The sequence below is a fragment of the Oncorhynchus mykiss genome, chromosome 12, assembly GCF_013265735.2.
Source record: "Oncorhynchus mykiss isolate Arlee chromosome 12, USDA_OmykA_1.1, whole genome shotgun sequence".
Classification (NCBI taxonomy): Eukaryota; Metazoa; Chordata; class Actinopteri; order Salmoniformes; family Salmonidae; genus Oncorhynchus; species Oncorhynchus mykiss.
Genome location: NC_048576.1, coordinates 223,493 through 241,870, shown reverse-complemented (window position 1 = coordinate 241,870; position 18,378 = coordinate 223,493). Strand labels below are relative to the sequence as shown.

Here is an 18,378-nt window from a genome sequence, read left to right as displayed (position 1 = left end):
TAGGCTGAGCTGTGGTAGTACTAATACTACTAGTAATGTAGGCTGCGCCGTGGTAATACTAATAATAAAGTAGGCTGGGCTGTGGTAGTACTACTACTAACAGTAATGTAGGCTGAGCTGCAGTAATACTTATATTCATGTAGGCTGAGCTGTGGTAGTACTAATAGTAATGTAGGCTGAGCTGTGGTAGTACTACTACTAATAGTAATGTAGGCTGAGCTGTGGTAGTACTACTACTAATAATAATGTAGGCTGAGCTGCGGTAATACTAATACTAATACAGGCTGAGCTGTGGTAGTACTAATAGTAATGTAGGCTGAGCTGTGGTAATACTAATATGAATAGTAATGTAGGCTGAGCTGTGGTAGTACTAATATGATGGTGGTACAGTATTATAGTGGTATAATGGTGGTACAGTATTAGTGGTATAATGGTGGTACAGTATTACAGTGGTATAATGGTGGTACAGTATTATAGTGGTACAGTATTACAGTGGTATAATGGTGGTACAGTATTACAGTGGTATAATGGTGGTACAGTATTACAGTGGTATAATGGTGGTACAGTATAACAGTGGTATAATGGTGGTACAGTATTACAGTGGTATAATTGTGGTACGGTATTACAGTGGTATAATGGTGGTACGGTATTACAGTGGTATAATGGTGGTACAGTATTACAGTGGTATAATGGTGGTACAGTATTACAGTGGTATAATGGTGGTACAGTATTACAGTGGTATAATGGTGGTACAGTATTACAGTGGTATAATGGTGGTACAGTATTATAGTGGTATAATGGTGGTACAGTATTACAGTGGTAGAATGGTGGTACAGTGTTACAGTGGTATAGTGGTGGTACAGTATTAAAGCGGTATAATGGTGGTACAGTCTTTCAATGGTATAAGGGGGATGCAGTGTTATAATGGTCCACCACCTTCCTCTCATCAGAGCTGATGTCAAACCTCTTTCTCCTCTCCTCTCCTTCTCCTAACTCTCATCAGAGCTGAGGTCAAACCTCTTCCCCCTCTCCTCTCCTAACTCTCATCAGAGCTGATGTCAAACCTCTTCCCCCTCTCCTCTCTTTCTCCTAACTCTCATCAGAGCTGAGGTCAAACCTCTTTCTCCTTTCCTCCTCCTAACTCTCATCAGAGCTGAGGTCAAATCTCTTCCCCCTCTCCTCTCCTTCTCCTAACTCTCATCAGAGCTGATGTCAAACCTCTTCACCCTCTCCTTTCCTTCTCCTAACTCTCATCAGAGCTGAGGTCAAACCTCTTTCTCCTCTCCTCATCCTAACTCTCATCAGAGCTGATGTCAAACCTCTTCCTCTTCTCCTTCTCCTAACTCTCATCAGAGCTGATGTCAAACCTCTTCCCCCTCTCCTCTCCTTCTCGTAACTCTCATCAGAGCTGAGGTTAAACCTCTTCCCCCTCTCCTCTCTGTCTGTTCTGTATGTCCTATGTGTTTTTCCTGTGTGTCGTGTTGGTCCTGTCCGTTCACTGTACCTATCATACTACTTTGACTGTTGTCTTTACTCTCAGGTATTAGCTGCTTGTTTGATCGGAGGAAACATTGTGGACCTCAGGAAGATATGTTAATATGAATGTTTTCTTTTTTTCATCACTGTAACACTGTTCTGAAAGTCACTCACCCGGTAGACGTGCTGAAGTAGCAACAGTACAGATTGTTATTTTGCAGAGGGGTCTGTGTTTCTATCTCCTCTGGACTGTTCCTGCTTGTTCTATTAGCCACAGAAGTGATGGAATACTGATTGACTGTGTCTTCTCTCTCTCTCTCTCTGTCTCTCTCTCTGTCTCTCTCTCACTCTCACTCTCTCTCTCTCTTTCTCTGTCTCTGTCTCTCTCTCACTCTCACTCTCTCTCTCTCTCTCTCTCTCTCTCTCTCTCTCTCTCTCTCTCTGTCTCTGTCTCTGTCTCTGTCTCTCTCTCTCTCTCTGTCTCTCTCTCTGTCCCTGTCTCTCTCTCTGTCCCTGTCTCTCTCTCTCTTTCTCTCTCTTTCTCTCTCTCCCTCTCTCTCCCCCTCTCCCTCTCCCTCTCCCTCTCCCTCTCTCTCTCTCTCTCTCTCTCTGTCTCTCTCTCTCTCTCTCTCTCTCTCTGTCTCTCTCTCTCTCTCTCTCTCTCTGTGTCTCTCCCTCTCTCTCTCTCTCTCTCTCTCTCTCTCTCTCTCTCTCTCTCTCTCTCTCTCTCTCTCTCTCTCTCTCTCTCTCTCTCTCTCAATTCAAATCAATTCAAGGGGCTTTATTGGCATGGGGAAACATGTGTTAACATTGCCAAAGCAAGTGAGGTAGATAATATACAAAAGTGAAATAAACAATGAAAATTAACAGTAAACATTACACATACAGAAGTTTCAAAACAATAAAGATCTCTCTCTTTCTCTGTCTCTCTCTCCTTTTCTCTTTCATTCTCTCTCTCCTTCTATCTCTGTCCCTCTCTCTGTCTCTCTCTATTCCTCACCCTCTCTCCCTCTTTTTCTATCTTTATTCCTCAATCTCCCCCTCCTTCTTATGTCTCTCTCTCTCTAGGAGCGTGTAGTGGTGCAGAATGCTGATTGGCTGGCTGTGGTTCCATACTGGGCCACCTGGCCGTTCCAGACGTTGCTGTTACCACGGAGACATGTCCAGAGACTGACTAACCTCACCGCCCAGGAGAGAGAGGGTACGACCTCTGATCTCACTCTAACCCCTGACCTTTAACCCCTGACATCACTGTAACCTACTGCATTAAACCCTTAACCCTTGACCCTCACAACTCAACTCTTTTACAGTTCACTATGTCACCCTGACCTTTAACCCCCACACTCTTAACACAAACCACTACTACCATCCCTGATGAAACCTCCTCCTCAGAAACAACATGTCGTAGCTGTGTAGTAGGGATTAATATGGGTAACCGGGACAATGTTTTTATAAGATGAGAAGTTTAATAATCACATGCACAGGGTTGCAGGTGTAATTACAGGGTACAGCTCTGAGCTCTGAGCGCCAACAATGTAGGACAAAGTGAAACAATACATGTCATAATAAATCATATAAATAAAATCTATACATATTAACATTGGTCAATATATACATATTAACACTGTAACAATGGTCAATATATGCATATTGTCTTGTCTTTAGCTATGCCGGATTAAGTGATATGACATGCTATTCTATAAAATAATTTCTCTGTAATTAATATTACCTGATTGAGCTAATCATGTAAACATAATTAACTAGAAAGTCAGGGCACAACGAAATAATATTTATAGAGCTGTTATCTTCCGAATAAACTCTTAAAGACCTAGTAATATTTTACATCAATAGCAGTCAATATTAATCGTCACCTTAATTCAGTCTCATCTGAAAGTTGTAAATTCTTGGTTATCTTCACGAACCCTGGCTAACAAGTTGAATCAGCAATACAAAATTGGGTTTAATTATTTATTTACTAAATACCTAACCAATCACACAGAATTACACATACACATAATTAATCATAACTTGATTACAAATTACGTCATAAAGGAAAACGTCCCTAGCGGGCGGAACAGATATGACAGCTTGTAACACAAAGAAAAAGGGGCTGGGTTTGAGTGAAAGAGTGGGGAGACTGAGTAACAAAGGAGGAAGCTGTGCTATCGTAAATACAGTATCTTATGCGTTCTAAATTACCGCCCATTTGGAAAAGGAAAATGTAATAAATATTTACTCTGGGCTGCGCTTCGGTAGGTTGGTCAACGATGCTGGCCGTGTTGGCCAACAGAGATCTTCCTGTCCTCGGAAGAATGTCTCTGGTGGTAAATTGGATACATTGTAGTATCGTCGTTGTGTGTTAGACTAGATACGTCGTCCATCCTTTCCTAGCCCACGTTTACAGCGGCCACTGTTAACTCAACGGCTAGGAGGTATCATTTCCGTAGTGAATAAGAGTTCAAAGTTCATACCATTCGCAACCAAAGCTCACGCTGAGGTTGGCTTCGTTCTGTAGTTATTAACTGAATCCTTCTGACATCGGATCGTCATCCTAATGTACCCGGAACAGGAGGCTACATTTTCATCAAGGGCTTATATAGTGGAGGGAGAGAAGGGTGTGTTTCATAGTTTATAGCCCATGTCTCTTCACAGGGGCGGGCCACTGATTGAGCAGAGCTCTAACCTTATGAAAACCCAATCTCTCATTTGGAAGCTAAAATATTTAATCTTTTCCCAAATAGTTTCATATTTAAACATTTAAATTGCACAACAATTCCATATGAATCTGAACTAGAATGTGTAGACTTTCCCAGATACAGTTCATGTCATCCTGTCATCAGTCATAATGTCTCAGATGACAACCGAACTGACATCATATTCATTAAGTACCAACACATATTTTCCACTGGTTGGATTACCGAAATATGGTTCCTTTCCCCCCACCGTTTGATGTTCCCAGACTCTCTATGTTTAACAAAGGCTATTCAGGAGTCCTTCAGTGGAGTCAAGAGAGAGAGAGGGAAGGGAGAAAGGTATTTATGGGGAGGTCATAAACCTTACCCACAGGCCAACGTCATGACAATATTAACACTGTAACAATGGTCAATATATATTCACTTCTGAGTGGCGCAGTGGTCTAAGGCACTGCATCTCAGTGCAAGAGGCATCACTGCAGTAAATGGTCGGAATTAAGGCTGCATCACATCTGGCCATGATGGGAGTACAATAGGGCGGCCTTCTAGGCAGAGTTGCAAATAAAAAGCCATATCTCAGACTGGCCAATAAAAAGAAAAGATTAAGATGGGCAAAACTCTGCCTAGAAGGCCAGCATACCAGAATCGCATCTGCACTGTTGATGTTGAGACTGGTGTTTTGCGGGTACTATTTAATGAAGCTGCCAGTTTCTCGAACTAGACACTATGTACTTGTCCTCTTGCTCAGTTGTGCACCAAGGCCTCCCACTCCTCTTTCTATTCTGGTTAGCGCCAGTTTGTGCTGTTCTGTGAAGGGAGTAGTTCACAGTGTTGTATGAGATCTTCAGTTTCTTGTCAATTTCTCGCATGGAATAGCCTTCATTTCTCAGAACAAGAATAGACTGATGAGTTTCAGAAGAAAGTTATTTGTTTCTGGCCATTTTGAGCCTGTAATCGAAGCCACAAATGCTGATGCTCCAGATACTCCACTAGTCTAAATGCCAGTTTTATTGCTACTTTAAACAGTTGTCAGCTGTGCTAACATAATTGTAAAAGGGCTTTCTAATGATCACTTAGCCTTTTAAAATGATACACTTGGATTAGCTAACACAATGTGTCATTGGAACACAGGAGTGATGGTTTCTGATAATGGGCCTTTGTATGCCTATGTAGATATTCCATAATAACATCTGACGTTTCCAGCTACAATAGTCATTTACAACATTAACAATGTCTACACTGTATTTCTGATCAATTTGATGTTATTTTAATGGACAAAAAATGTGCTTTTCTTTCAATTACAAGTACATTTCTAAGTGACCCCAAACGTTTGAATGGTAGTGTACATGTAACACTGTAACAATGGTAAATATATACATATTTACACTGTATGGAGAACATTGTAATAGCCTATCAGCGCATCTTATAGGTCCACACCTCCCATGCTCTTGTTGTAGTCCTTTACTGCAGTTGGAATATTCCCACATTCTCAAAAATAGAAATACTGTTTAATTCTCCTATTTTGGAAATTAGGAGTTTTAGCAAGAGAAGCTCTTTGTTATCCATCTCCCTCAATACGGCAGTTTCTACCAGGTATTTAAGACCGTTGTAAAACCTGATGTGGGAGAGAGAATGAGAGAGGGGTGGAGCCACGATATACACCCAAAAGGGCCACGTCGTGACACTGGGGACCCATGCCAAATCGTTTGTCTCCTGCGGGGGATAAGGTTTTGTCGTGCCTTCTTCACGTTGAAGCTCTCAACCTGATCCACTACAGCCCCGTCGATGAGAATGGGGGCGTGCTCAGGCCTCCTTTTTCTGTAGTCCACAATCATCTCCTTTGTCTTGATCTAGTAGAGGTTGTTATCCTGGCACCACACTGTCAGGTCTCTGACCTCCTCCCTATAGGCTGTCTCATCGTTGTCGGGGATCAGGCCTACCACTGTTGTGTCGTCGGGAATCTTAATGATGGTGTTGGAGTCGTGCTTGGCCATGCGGTTGTGGGTCAACAAGGAATACAGGAGGGGACTGAGCACGCACCCCTGAGGGCCCCCTGTATTGAGGATCAGCGTGGCAGATGTGTTGTTACCTACCCTTACCACCTGGGGTCGGCTTGTCAGGAAGTCCAGGATCCAGTTGCAGAGGGAGGTGTTTAGTCCCAGGGTCCTTAGCTTCGTGATGAGCTTTGAGGGCACTATGGCGTTGAATGATGAGCTGTAGTCAATGAATAGCATTCTCATGTAGGTGTTCCTTTTGTCCAGGTGCGAAAGGGCAGTGTGGAGTGCAATAGAGATTGCATCATCTGTGGATCTGTTGGGGCAGTATGGAAATTGGAGTTGGTGTAGGATTTCTGGGATAATGGTGTTGATGTGAGCCATGCCCAGCCTTTCAAAGCACTTCATGCCTACAGACGTGAGTGCTACAGGTCGGTAGTCATTTAGGCAGGTTACCTTAGTGTTCTTGGGCACAGGGACTATGGTGGTCTGCTTGAAACATGTTTGTATTACAGACTCGGTCAGGGACAGGTTGAAAATGTCAGTGAAGTCACTGGACAGTTGCTTTGAGTACACGTCCTGGTAATCCATCTGGCCCCGTGGCTTTGTGAATGTTGACCTGTTTAAAGGTCTTACTCACATTGGCTACGGAGAGTGTTATCACACAGTCGTCCAGAACAGCTGGTGCTCACGTGCATGCTTCAGTGTTGCTTGACTCGAAGTGAGCATAAAAGGCATTTAGCTTTCTGGTATGCTCGTGTCACTGGGCAGCTCACGTTTGGGTTTCCCTTTGTAGTTCATAATAATATAATCCCCCTTATCTGTATTGTAAAGCGAGAAACACAATTTAAGTCATCTTTGCGTCAGTAATTGTATTGTCATGGACAGATTGGGGATTTTTGGAGCACGAATGTGACTGATTCTATAATCTGTTGCTGGAAGGAAATCAGGTGTTTTCACACAGATTCCTCCGTCCTGTTTTATTGTCATTGTTTTTAAATGACAGGCAGCTGTTGTGTTGTCATAAAATTATCTTGGTGGGTTAGTTTGTTTTCCCAGCAGTATGGTGCCCTTGAAGGACAGATTTTATTTGATCCAAATATCAGCAGAAGGTTAATTCTGGGAAATAATAAACTATGCTGCCTGGAGTGGGGTTTGTTTGGAGTGTTTGTGTGTGTATATGTGTGCCAGTGGAGGCTGCTGAGGAGAGGAGGGCTCATAATAATGACTGGATTGGTGTGAATGGAATGGTATCAAACAATCCAACCATTAATACGAGATGTCCTCCCCCAGCAGACTCCGATGCTGTATGTGTGTGTGCGTGCGTGTGCTCATGTGTGCGTGCGTGCCACCATCTAAGAGCGAGAGATCTGGCACCAGGAAGTGTTGTAGTGCTACTATGTATATGAATGTGTTCTAGATAGCTACAGGAAGTGTAGTAAGTGCTACTATGTATATGAATGTGTTCTAGATAGCTACAGGAAGTGTAGTAAGTTCTACTATGTATATGAATGTGTTCTAGATAGCTACAGGAAGTGTAGTAAGTGATACTATGTATATGAATGTGTTCTAGATAGCTACAGGAAGTGTAGTAAGTGCTACTATGTATATGAATGTGTTCTAGATAGCTACAGGAAGTGTAGTAAGTGCTACTATGTATATGAATGTGTTCTAGATAGCTACAGGAAGTGTAGTAAGTGCTACTATGTATATGAATGTGTTCTAGATAGCTACAGGAAGTGTAGTAAGTGCTACTATGTATATGAATGTGTTCTAGATAGCTACAGGAAGTGTAGTAAGTGCTACTATGTAAATGAATGTGTTCTAGATAGCTACAGATATATTAGTCTGAACTCTCTCTTTCTAACTCTTTCTATTCCAGGACTGGCCTCCATTATGAAGAGACTCTTGACTAAATATGATAACCTGTTTCAGATCTCCTTCCCCTACTCCATGGGCTGGCACGGTAAGAGAGAAACAACTCTCAGAAACAATATGATGAAATAAGATTATACTGGCAAAGACAGCTATTATTTATTATAGATTATAACAGCTGTCAAATTGCTTGGAGGGAATTGTCTTGCTTCATGAAAATGTGTGCATCAGAAGTTGCTAAGTGTTTTAAAAGTTCACCGATAAATTGGACCACATGGAAAACTAAAGACGTAGAAACTGTAAATTGCTTGGTAATAGGAAATACATGTATTTCCATGACAGAATTAAAAAGCAATTTTGTATTGACAAATACAGCTTTTGCCAAGAGTTTGCAAAGCTGTCATCAAGGCAAAGTGTGGCTATTATTTAACACTTTTTACGCTGCTACAGGATTCCATATGTGTTATTTCATAGTTTTGATGTCTTCACTAGTATTCTACAATGTAGAAAATAGTAAAATAAAGAAAAACCCTGGAATGAGGTGTGTCCAAACATTTGACTGGTACTGCATGTTTACTACCGTCCTACTGTAGTCTGTATATCAACTACCATCCTACTGTGGGCTGTATATCAACTACCATCCTACTGTAGGCTACTGTATATATCTACTACCATCCTACTGTAGGCTGTATATCTACTACCATCCTACTGTAGGCTATTGTATATATCTACTACCATCCTACTGTGGGCTGTATATCTACTACCACCCTACTGTAGGCTGTATATCAACTACCATCCTACTGTAGGCTACTGTATATATCTACTACCATCATACTGTAGGCTGTATATCTAATACCACCCTACTGTAGGCTGTATATCAACTACCATCCTACTGTGGGCTGTATATCTACTACCATCCTACTGTAGGCTACTGTATATATCTACAACCATCCTATTGTAGGCTGTATATCAACTACCATCCTACTGTGGGCTGTATATCTACTACCATCCTACTGTAGGCTACTGTATATATCTACAACCATCCTATTGTAGGCTGTATATCAACTACCATCCTACTGTAGGCTGTATATCTACTACCATCCTACTGTAGGCTGTATATGAACTACCATCCTACTGTAGGCTGTATCTACTAACATACTACTGTATATATTAACTACCATCCTACTCTAGGCTGTATATCTACTACCATCCTACTGTAGGCTACTGTATATAACTACTACCATCCTACTGTAGACTACTGTATATATCTAATACCATCCTACTGTAGGCTACTGTATATATCTACTACCATCCTACTGTAGGCTTTATATCAAGTACCATCCTACTGTAGGCTGTATATTAACTACCATCCTACTGTAGGCTGTGTATCAACTACCATCCTACTGTAGGCTGTATTTTTACGACCATCCTACTGTAGAATACTGTATATATGAACCACCATCCTACTGTAGGCTGTATATCTACTACCATCCTACTGTATATATCAACTACCATCCTACTGTAGGCTGTATATCTACTTCCATCCTACTGTAGGCTACTGTATATATCTACTACCATCCTACTGTAGGCTGTATATATACTACCATCCTACTGTAGGCTGTATATCTACTACCATCCTACTGTAGGCTGTATATCTACTACCATCCTACTGTAGGCTGTATATCAACTACCATCCTACTGTAGGCTGTATATCTACTACCATCCTACTGTAGGCTACTGTATATATCTACTACCATCCTATTGTAGGCTGTATATCTACTACCACCCTACTGTAGGCTGTATATCAACTACCAGCCTACTGTAGGCTACTGTATATATCTACTGCCATCCTACTGTAGTCGGTATACCTACTACCATCCTACTGTAGGCTACTGTATATGTCAACTACCATCCTACTGTAGGCTGTATATCAACTACCATCCTACTGTAGGCTACTGTATATGTCTACTACCATCCTACTGTAGTTGGTATATCTACTACGATCCTACTATAGGCTACTGTATATCTACTACTGTCCTACTGTAAGCTGTATATCTACCAACATCCTACTGTAGGCTACTGTATATGTCTACTACCATCCTACTGTATGCTACTGTATATATCTACTATCATCCTACTGTATATATCTACTACCATCCTACTGTAGGCTGTATATGTACTACCATCCTACTGTAGGCTACTGTATATATCTACTACCATCCAACTGTAGGCTTTATATCAACTACCATTCTACTGTAGGCTGTATCTACTACCTTCCTACTGTAGAATTATGTATATATCTACTACCATCCTACTGTATGCTACTGTATATATCAACTACATCCTACTGTAGGCTGTATATCAACTTCCATCCTATTGTAGGCTACTGTATATGTCTACTTCCATCCTACTGTATGCTACTGTATATATCAACTACATCCTACTGTAGGCTGTATATCAACTACCATTCTACTGTAGGCTGTATCTACTACCTTCCTACTGTAGAATACTGTATATATCTACTACCATCCTACTGTAGGCTACTGTATATATCTACTACCATCCTACTGTAGGCTCTATATCTACTACCATTCTACTGTAGGCTGTATATGAACTACCATCCTACTGTAGGCTGTATCTACTAACATACTACTGTATGTATTAACTACCATCCCACTGTAAACTGTATATCTACTACCGTCCTTCTGTAGGCTACTGTATATATCTAATACCATCCTACTGTAGGCTACTGTATTTATCTACTACCGTCCTACTGTAGGCTTTATATCAAGTACCATCCGACTGTAGGCTGTATATTAACTACCATCCTACTGTAGGCTGTGTATCAACTACCATCCTACTGTAGGCTGTATATCTACCAACATCCTACTGTAGGCAACTGTATATATCTACTACTGTCCTACGGTAGGCTGTATATCTACTACCATTCTACTGTAGGCTTTATATCAAGTACCATCCTACTGTAGGCTGTATATTAACTACCATCCTACTGTAGGCTGTGTATCAACTACCATCATACTGTAGGCTGTCTATTAACTACCATCCTACTGTAGGCTGTGTATCAACTACCATCCTACTGTAGGCTGTATATTTACTACCATCCTACTGTAGGATACTGTATATATCAACTACCATCCTACTGTATGCTGTATATCTACTACCATCCTACTGTAGGCTTTATATCAAGTACCATCCTACTGTAGGCTGTATATTAAATACCACGCTACTGTAGGCTGTATATGAACTTCCATCCTACTGTAGGCTGTATCTACTACCATAATACTGTATATATCAACTACCATCCTACTGTAGGCTGTATATCTACTACCATTTTACTGTAGGCTGAATATCAACTACCATTCTACTGTAGGCTATATAGTACCTACCATTGTACTGTATGCTGTATATCTTCTACCATCCTACTGTAGGCTGTATATCAACTACCATCCTACTCGTGGCTGTATATCTACTACCATACTACTGTAGGCTATATATCTACCAACATCCTACTGTAGGCTTTATATCAAGTACCATCCTACTGTAGGCTGTATATTAACTACCATCCTACTGTAGGCTGTGTATCAACTACCATCATACTGTAGGCTGTATATTAACTACCATCCTCCACGCTGCTGTATTTTTACAACCTCCCTACTGTAGAATACTGTATATATGAACCACCATCCTACTGTAGGCTGTATATCTACTACCATCCTACTATATATATATATCAACTACCATCCTACTGTAGGCTGTATATCTACTAACATCCTACTGTAGGCTACTGTATATATCTACAACCATCCTACTGTAGGCTGTATATCAACTACCATCCTACTGTAGGCTGTATATCTACTACTATCCTACTGTAGGCTGTATATGAACTTCCATCCTACTGTAGGCTGTATCTACTACCATAATACTGTATATATCAACTACCATCCTACTGAAGGCTGTATATCTACTACCATTTTACTGTAGGCTGAATATCAACTACCATTCTACTGTAGGCTGTATAGTACCTACCATTGTACTGTATGCTGTATATCTTCTACCATCCTACTGTAGGCTGTATATCAACTACCATCCTACTCTTGGCTGTATATCTACTACCATACTACTGTAGGCTGTATATCTACCAACATCCTACTGTAGGCTTTATATCAAGTACCATCCTACTGTAGGCTGTATATTAACTACCATCCTACTGTAGGCTGTGTATCAACTACCATCATACTGTAGGCTGTATATTAACTACCATCCTACTGTAGGCTGTGTATCAACTACCATCCTACTGTAGGCTGTATATTTACTACCATCCTACTGTAGGATACTGTATATATCAACTACCATCCTACTGTAGGCTGTATATCTACTACCATCCTACTGTATATATCAACTACCATCCTACTGTATGCTGTATATCTACTACCATCCTACTGTATATATCAACTACCATTCTACTGTAGGCTGTATATCAGCTACCATCCTACTGTAAGCTGTATATCTACTTCCCACCTACTGTAGGCTGTATATCAACTACCATCCTACTGTAGGCTGTATATCAACTATCATCCTACTGTAGGCTACTGTATATATCTACTACTATCCTACTGTTGGCTGTATACCAACTACCATCCTACTGTAGGCTACTGTATATATCACCTACCATCCTACTATAGGCTACTGTATATATCAACTACCATCATACTCTAGGCTGTATATCTACTACCCTCCTACTGTATATATCAACTACCATCCTACTGTAGGCTGTATATCTCCTACCATCCTACTGTAGGCTACTGTATAGATCTACTACCATCGTACTGTAGGCTACTGTATAGATCTACTACCATCCTACTGTAGGCTGTATATTTACTACCATCCTACTGTAGGATACTGTATATATCAACTACCATCCTACTGTATGCTGTATATCTACTACCATCCTACTGTAGGCTTTATATCAAGTACCATCCTACTGTAGGCTGTATATTAAATACCACGCTACTGTAGGCTGTGTATCAACTACCATCCTACTGTAGACTGTATTTTTACAACCTCCCTACTGTAGAATACTGTATATATGAACCACCATCCTACTGTAGGCTGTATATCTACTGCCATCCTACTATATATATATATCAACTACCATCCTACTGTAGGCTGTATATCTACTAACATCCTACTGTAGGCTACTGTATATATCTACAACCATCCTACTGTAGGCTGTATATCAACTACCATCCTACTGTAGGCTGTATATCTACTACTATCCTACTGTAGGCTGTATATGAACTTCCATCCTACTGTAGGCTGTATCTACTACCATAATACTGTATATATCAACTACCATCCTACTGTAGGCTGTATATCTACTACCATTTTACTGTAGGCTGAATATCAACTACCATTCTACTGTAGGCTGTATAGTACCTACCATTGTACTGTATGCTGTATATCTTCTACCATCCTACTGTAGGCTGTATATCAACTACCATCCTACTCTTGGCTGTATATCTACTACCATACTACTGTAGGCTGTATATTAACTACCATCCTACTGTAGGCTGTGTATCAACTACCATCATACTGTAGGCTGTATATTAACTACCATCCTACTGTAGGCTGTGTATCAACTACCATCCTACTGTAGGCTGTATATTTACTACCATCCTACTGTAGGATACTGTATATATCAACTACCATCCTACTGTAGGCTGTATATCTACTACCATCCTACTGTATATATCAACTACCATCCTACTGTATGCTGTATATATCTACTACTGTCCTACGGTAGGCTGTATATCTACTACCATTCTACTGTAGGCTTTATATCAAGTACCATCCTACTGTAGGCTGTATATTAACTACCATCCTACTGTAGGCTGTGTATCAACTACCATCATACTGTAGGCTGTATATTAACTACCATCCTACTGTAGGCTGTGTATCAACTACCATCCTACTGTAGGCTGTATATTTACTACCATCCTACTGTAGGATACTGTATATATCAACTACCATCCTACTGTAGGCTGTATATCTACTACCATCCTACTGTATATATCAACTACCATCCTACTGTATGCTGTATATCTACTACCATCCTACTGTATATATCAACTACCATTCTACTGTAGGCTGTATATCAGCTACCATCCTACTGTAAGCTGTATATCTACTTCCCACCTACTGTAGGCTGTATATCAACTACCATCCTACTGTAGGCTGTATATCAACTATCATCCTACTGTAGGCTACTGTTTTGATCTACTACCACCCTATTGTAGGCTGTGTATCTACTACCATCATACTGTAGGCTGCTGTATATATCTACTACTATCCTACTGTTGGCTGTATACCAACTACCATCCTACTGTAGGCTACTGTATATATCACCTACCATCCTACTATAGGCTACTGTATATATCAACTACCATCATACTCTAGGCTGTATATCTACTACCCTCCTACTGTATATATCAACTACCATCCTACTGTAGGCTGTATATCTCCTACCATCCTACTGTAGGCTGTATATCTACCAACATCCTACTGTAGGCAACTGTATATATCTACTACCATCGTACTGTAGGCTACTGTATAGATCTACCGTCCTACGGTAGGCTGTATATCTACTACCATACTACTGTAGGCTTTATATCAAGTACCATCCTACTGTAGGCTGTATATTAACTACCATCCTACTGTAGGCTGTGTATCAACTACCATCCTACTGAAGGCTGTCTATTTAATACCATCCTACTGTAGAATACAGTATATATAAACTACCATCCTACTGTAGGCTGTATATCTACTACCATTCTACTGTATATATCTCCTACCATCCTACTGTAGGCTGTATATCTACCAACATCCTACTGTAGGCAACTGTATATATTTACTACCATCGTACTGTAGGCTACTGTATATATCTACTACCGTCCTACGGTAGGCTGTATATCTACTACCATCCTACTGTAGGCTTTATATCAAGTACCATCCTACTGTAGGCTGTATATTAACTTCCATGCTACTGTAGGCTGTGTATCAACTACCATCCTACTGTAGGCTGTCTATTTAATACCATCCTACTGTATATATCAACTACCATCCTACTGTATGCTGTATACCTACTATCATCCTACTGTTGGCTGTACACCAACTACCATCCTACTGTAGGCTGTATATCAACTTCCATTCTACTGTAGGCTGTATATCTACTACCCACCTATTGTAGGCTGTATATCAACTATCATCCTACTCTAGGCTACTGTTTTTATCTACTACCACCCTATTGTAGGCTGTATATCTACTACCATCCTGCTGTTGGCTGTATATCAACTACCATCCTACTGTAGGCTGTATAGCTACTACCATCCTACTGTATATATCAACTGCCATCCTACTGTAGGCTGTATATCTGCTACCATGCTACTGTAGGCTGTATATCAACTACCATTCTACTGTAGGCTGTATATCAACTACCATCGTACTGTATGCTGTATATCTACTACCATCCTACTGTAGGCTGTATATCTACCAACATCCTACTGTAGGCTACTGTATATATCAACTACCATCCTACTGTATGCTACTGCATAAATCTACTATCATACTACTGTAGGCTGTACACCAACTACCATCCTACTGCAGGCTGTATATCTACTACCATCCTACTGTAGACTACTGTATATATCTACTACCATCCTACTGTAGGCTGTCTACCTACTATCATCCTACTGTAGGCTGTACACTAACTACCATCCTACTGTAGGCTGTATATCAACTACCATTCTACTGTAGGCTGTATATCTACTACCCACCTACTGTAGGCTGTATATCAACTATCATACTACTCTAGGCTGTATATCATCTACCACCCTACTTTAGGCTGTATATCAACTACCATCCTACTGTATGCTACTGCATATATCTACTACCATCCTACTGTAGGCTACTGTATATATCTACTACCATCCTACAATAGGCTACTGTATATATCTACTACCATCCTACTGTAGGCTGTATATCAACTACTGTCCTACTGTAGGCTGTATATCTATTACCATACTACTGTAGCCTGCATATCAACTATCGTCCTACTGTAGGCTGTATATCTACTACCATCCTACTGTAGGCTGTATATCAACTACCATCCTACTCTAGGCTGTATATCATCTACCACCCTACTTTAGGCTGTATATCAACTACCATCCTACTGTGGGCTTTATATCAACTATGTATCCTTACTGGCCTGGTTCATAGATATACAGTCCATCCAGAAAGTATTCTTACCCTTACAGGCCTGGTTCATAGATATACAGTCCATTCAGAAAGTATTTAGACCCTTACTGGCCTGGTTCATAGATATACAATCCATTCAGAAAGTATTCAGACCCTTACTGGCCTGGTTCATAGATATACAGTCCATTCAGAAAGTATTCAGACCCTTACTGGCCTGGTTCATAGATATCCAGTCCATTCAGACCCTCACTGGCCTGGTTCATAGATATACAGTCGATTCAGACCCTTACTAGCCTGGTTCATAGATATACAGTCCATTAGACCCTTACTGGCCTGGTTCATAGATATACAATCCATTCAGAAAGTATTCAGACCCTTACTGGCCTGGTTCATAGATATCCAGTCCATTCAGACCCTCACTGGCCTGGTTCATAGATATACAGTCGATTCAGACCCTTACTAGCCTGGTTCATAGATATACAGTCCATTAGACCCTTACTGGCCTGGTTCATAGATATACAGTCCATTCAGAAAGTATTCAGACCCTTACTGGCCTGGTTCATAGATATCCAGTCCATTCAGACCCTCACTGGCCTGGTTCATAGATATACAGTCGATTCAGACCCTTACTAGCCTGGTTCATAGATATACAGTCCATTCAGACCCTTACTGAACTGGTTCATAAATATACTGTCCATTCAGAAAGTATTCAGACCCTTACTGGCCTGGGTCAAATCAATCAAATGTATTTTATATATAGCCCTTCGTACATCAGCTGATATCTCAAAGTGCTGTACAGAAACCCAGCCTAAAACCCCAAACAGCAAGCAATGCAGGTGAAGAAGCACGGTGGCTAGGAAAAACTCCCTAGAAAGGCCAAAACCTAGGAAGAAACCTAGAGAGGAACCAGGCTATGTGGGGTGGCCAGTCCTCTTCTGGCTGTGCCGGGTGGAGATTATAACAAAACATGGTCAAGATGTTCAAATGTTCATAAATGACCAGCATGGTCGAATAATAATAAGGCAGAATAGTTGAAACTGGAGCAGCAGCACAGTCAGGTGGACTGGGGACAGCAAGGAGTCATCATGTCAGGTATTCCTGGGGCATGGTCCTAGGGCTCAGGTCCTCCGAGAGAGAGAAAGAAAGAGAGAATTAGAGAGAGCATATGTGGGATGGCCAGTCCTCTTCTGGCTGTGCCGGGTGGAGATTATAACAGAACATGGCCAAGATGTTCAAATATTCATAAATGATCAGCATGGTCGAATAATAATAAGGCAGAACAGTTGAAACTGGAGCAGCAGCACAGCCAGGTGGACTGGGGACAGCAAGGAGTCATCATGTCAGGTAGTCCTGGGGCATGGTCCTAGGGCTCAGGTCCTCCGAGAGAGAGAAAGAGAGAAGGAGAGAATTAGAGAACGCACACTTAGATTCGAATAGGACAGGAGAAGTACTCCAGATATAACAAACTGACCCTAGCCCCCCGACACATAAACTACTGCAGCATAAATACTGGAGGCTGAGACAGGAGGGGTCAGGAGACACTGTGGCCCACTCCTAGGACACCCCCGGACAGGGCCAAACAGGAAGGATATAACCCCACCCACTTTGCCAAAGCACAGCCCCCACACCACTAGAGGGATATCTTCAACCACCAACTTACCATCCTGAGACAAGGCTGAGTATAGCCCACAAAGACCTCCGCCACGGCACAACTTAAGGGGGGGGGGGGGGGGGCGCCAACCCAGACAGGATGACCACATCAGTGACTCAACCCACTCAGGTGACGCACCTCCTCCAGGGACGGCATGAGAGAGCCCCAGTAAAGCCAGTGACTCAGCCCCTGTAATAGGGTTAGAGGCAGAGAATCCCAGTGGAAAGAGGGGAACCGGCCAGGCAGAGACAGCAAGGGTGGATCATAGATATACAGTCCATTCATAAAGTTTTCAGAACCTTACTGGCCTGAGTCATAGATATACAGTCCATTCAGACCCTTACTGACCTGGTTCATTGATATACAGTCCATTCATAAAGTATTCAGACCCTTACTGGCCTGGTTCATAGATATT

General features: G+C 41.4%; 1 protein-coding gene across 3 annotated transcripts in view; it reads left to right on the top strand.

The window, feature by feature from the left end:
- galt (galactose-1-phosphate uridylyltransferase) overlaps positions 1 to 18,378 on the top strand; it is a 148,601-nt gene that overhangs the window by 81,730 nt on the left and 48,493 nt on the right. For 2 of the 3 annotated variants that reach the window (XM_036936715.1, XM_036936714.1), the window contains exons 7-9: positions 2,253 to 2,303; positions 2,545 to 2,677; positions 8,046 to 8,129. In XM_036936715.1, coding sequence (XP_036792610.1) covers positions 2,253 to 2,303; positions 2,545 to 2,677; positions 8,046 to 8,129 — 268 coding nt within the window. The remainder of the gene's footprint in view (positions 1 to 2,252; positions 2,304 to 2,544; positions 2,678 to 8,045; positions 8,130 to 18,378) is intronic. The other variant, XM_036936716.1, reaches the window with a different exon arrangement.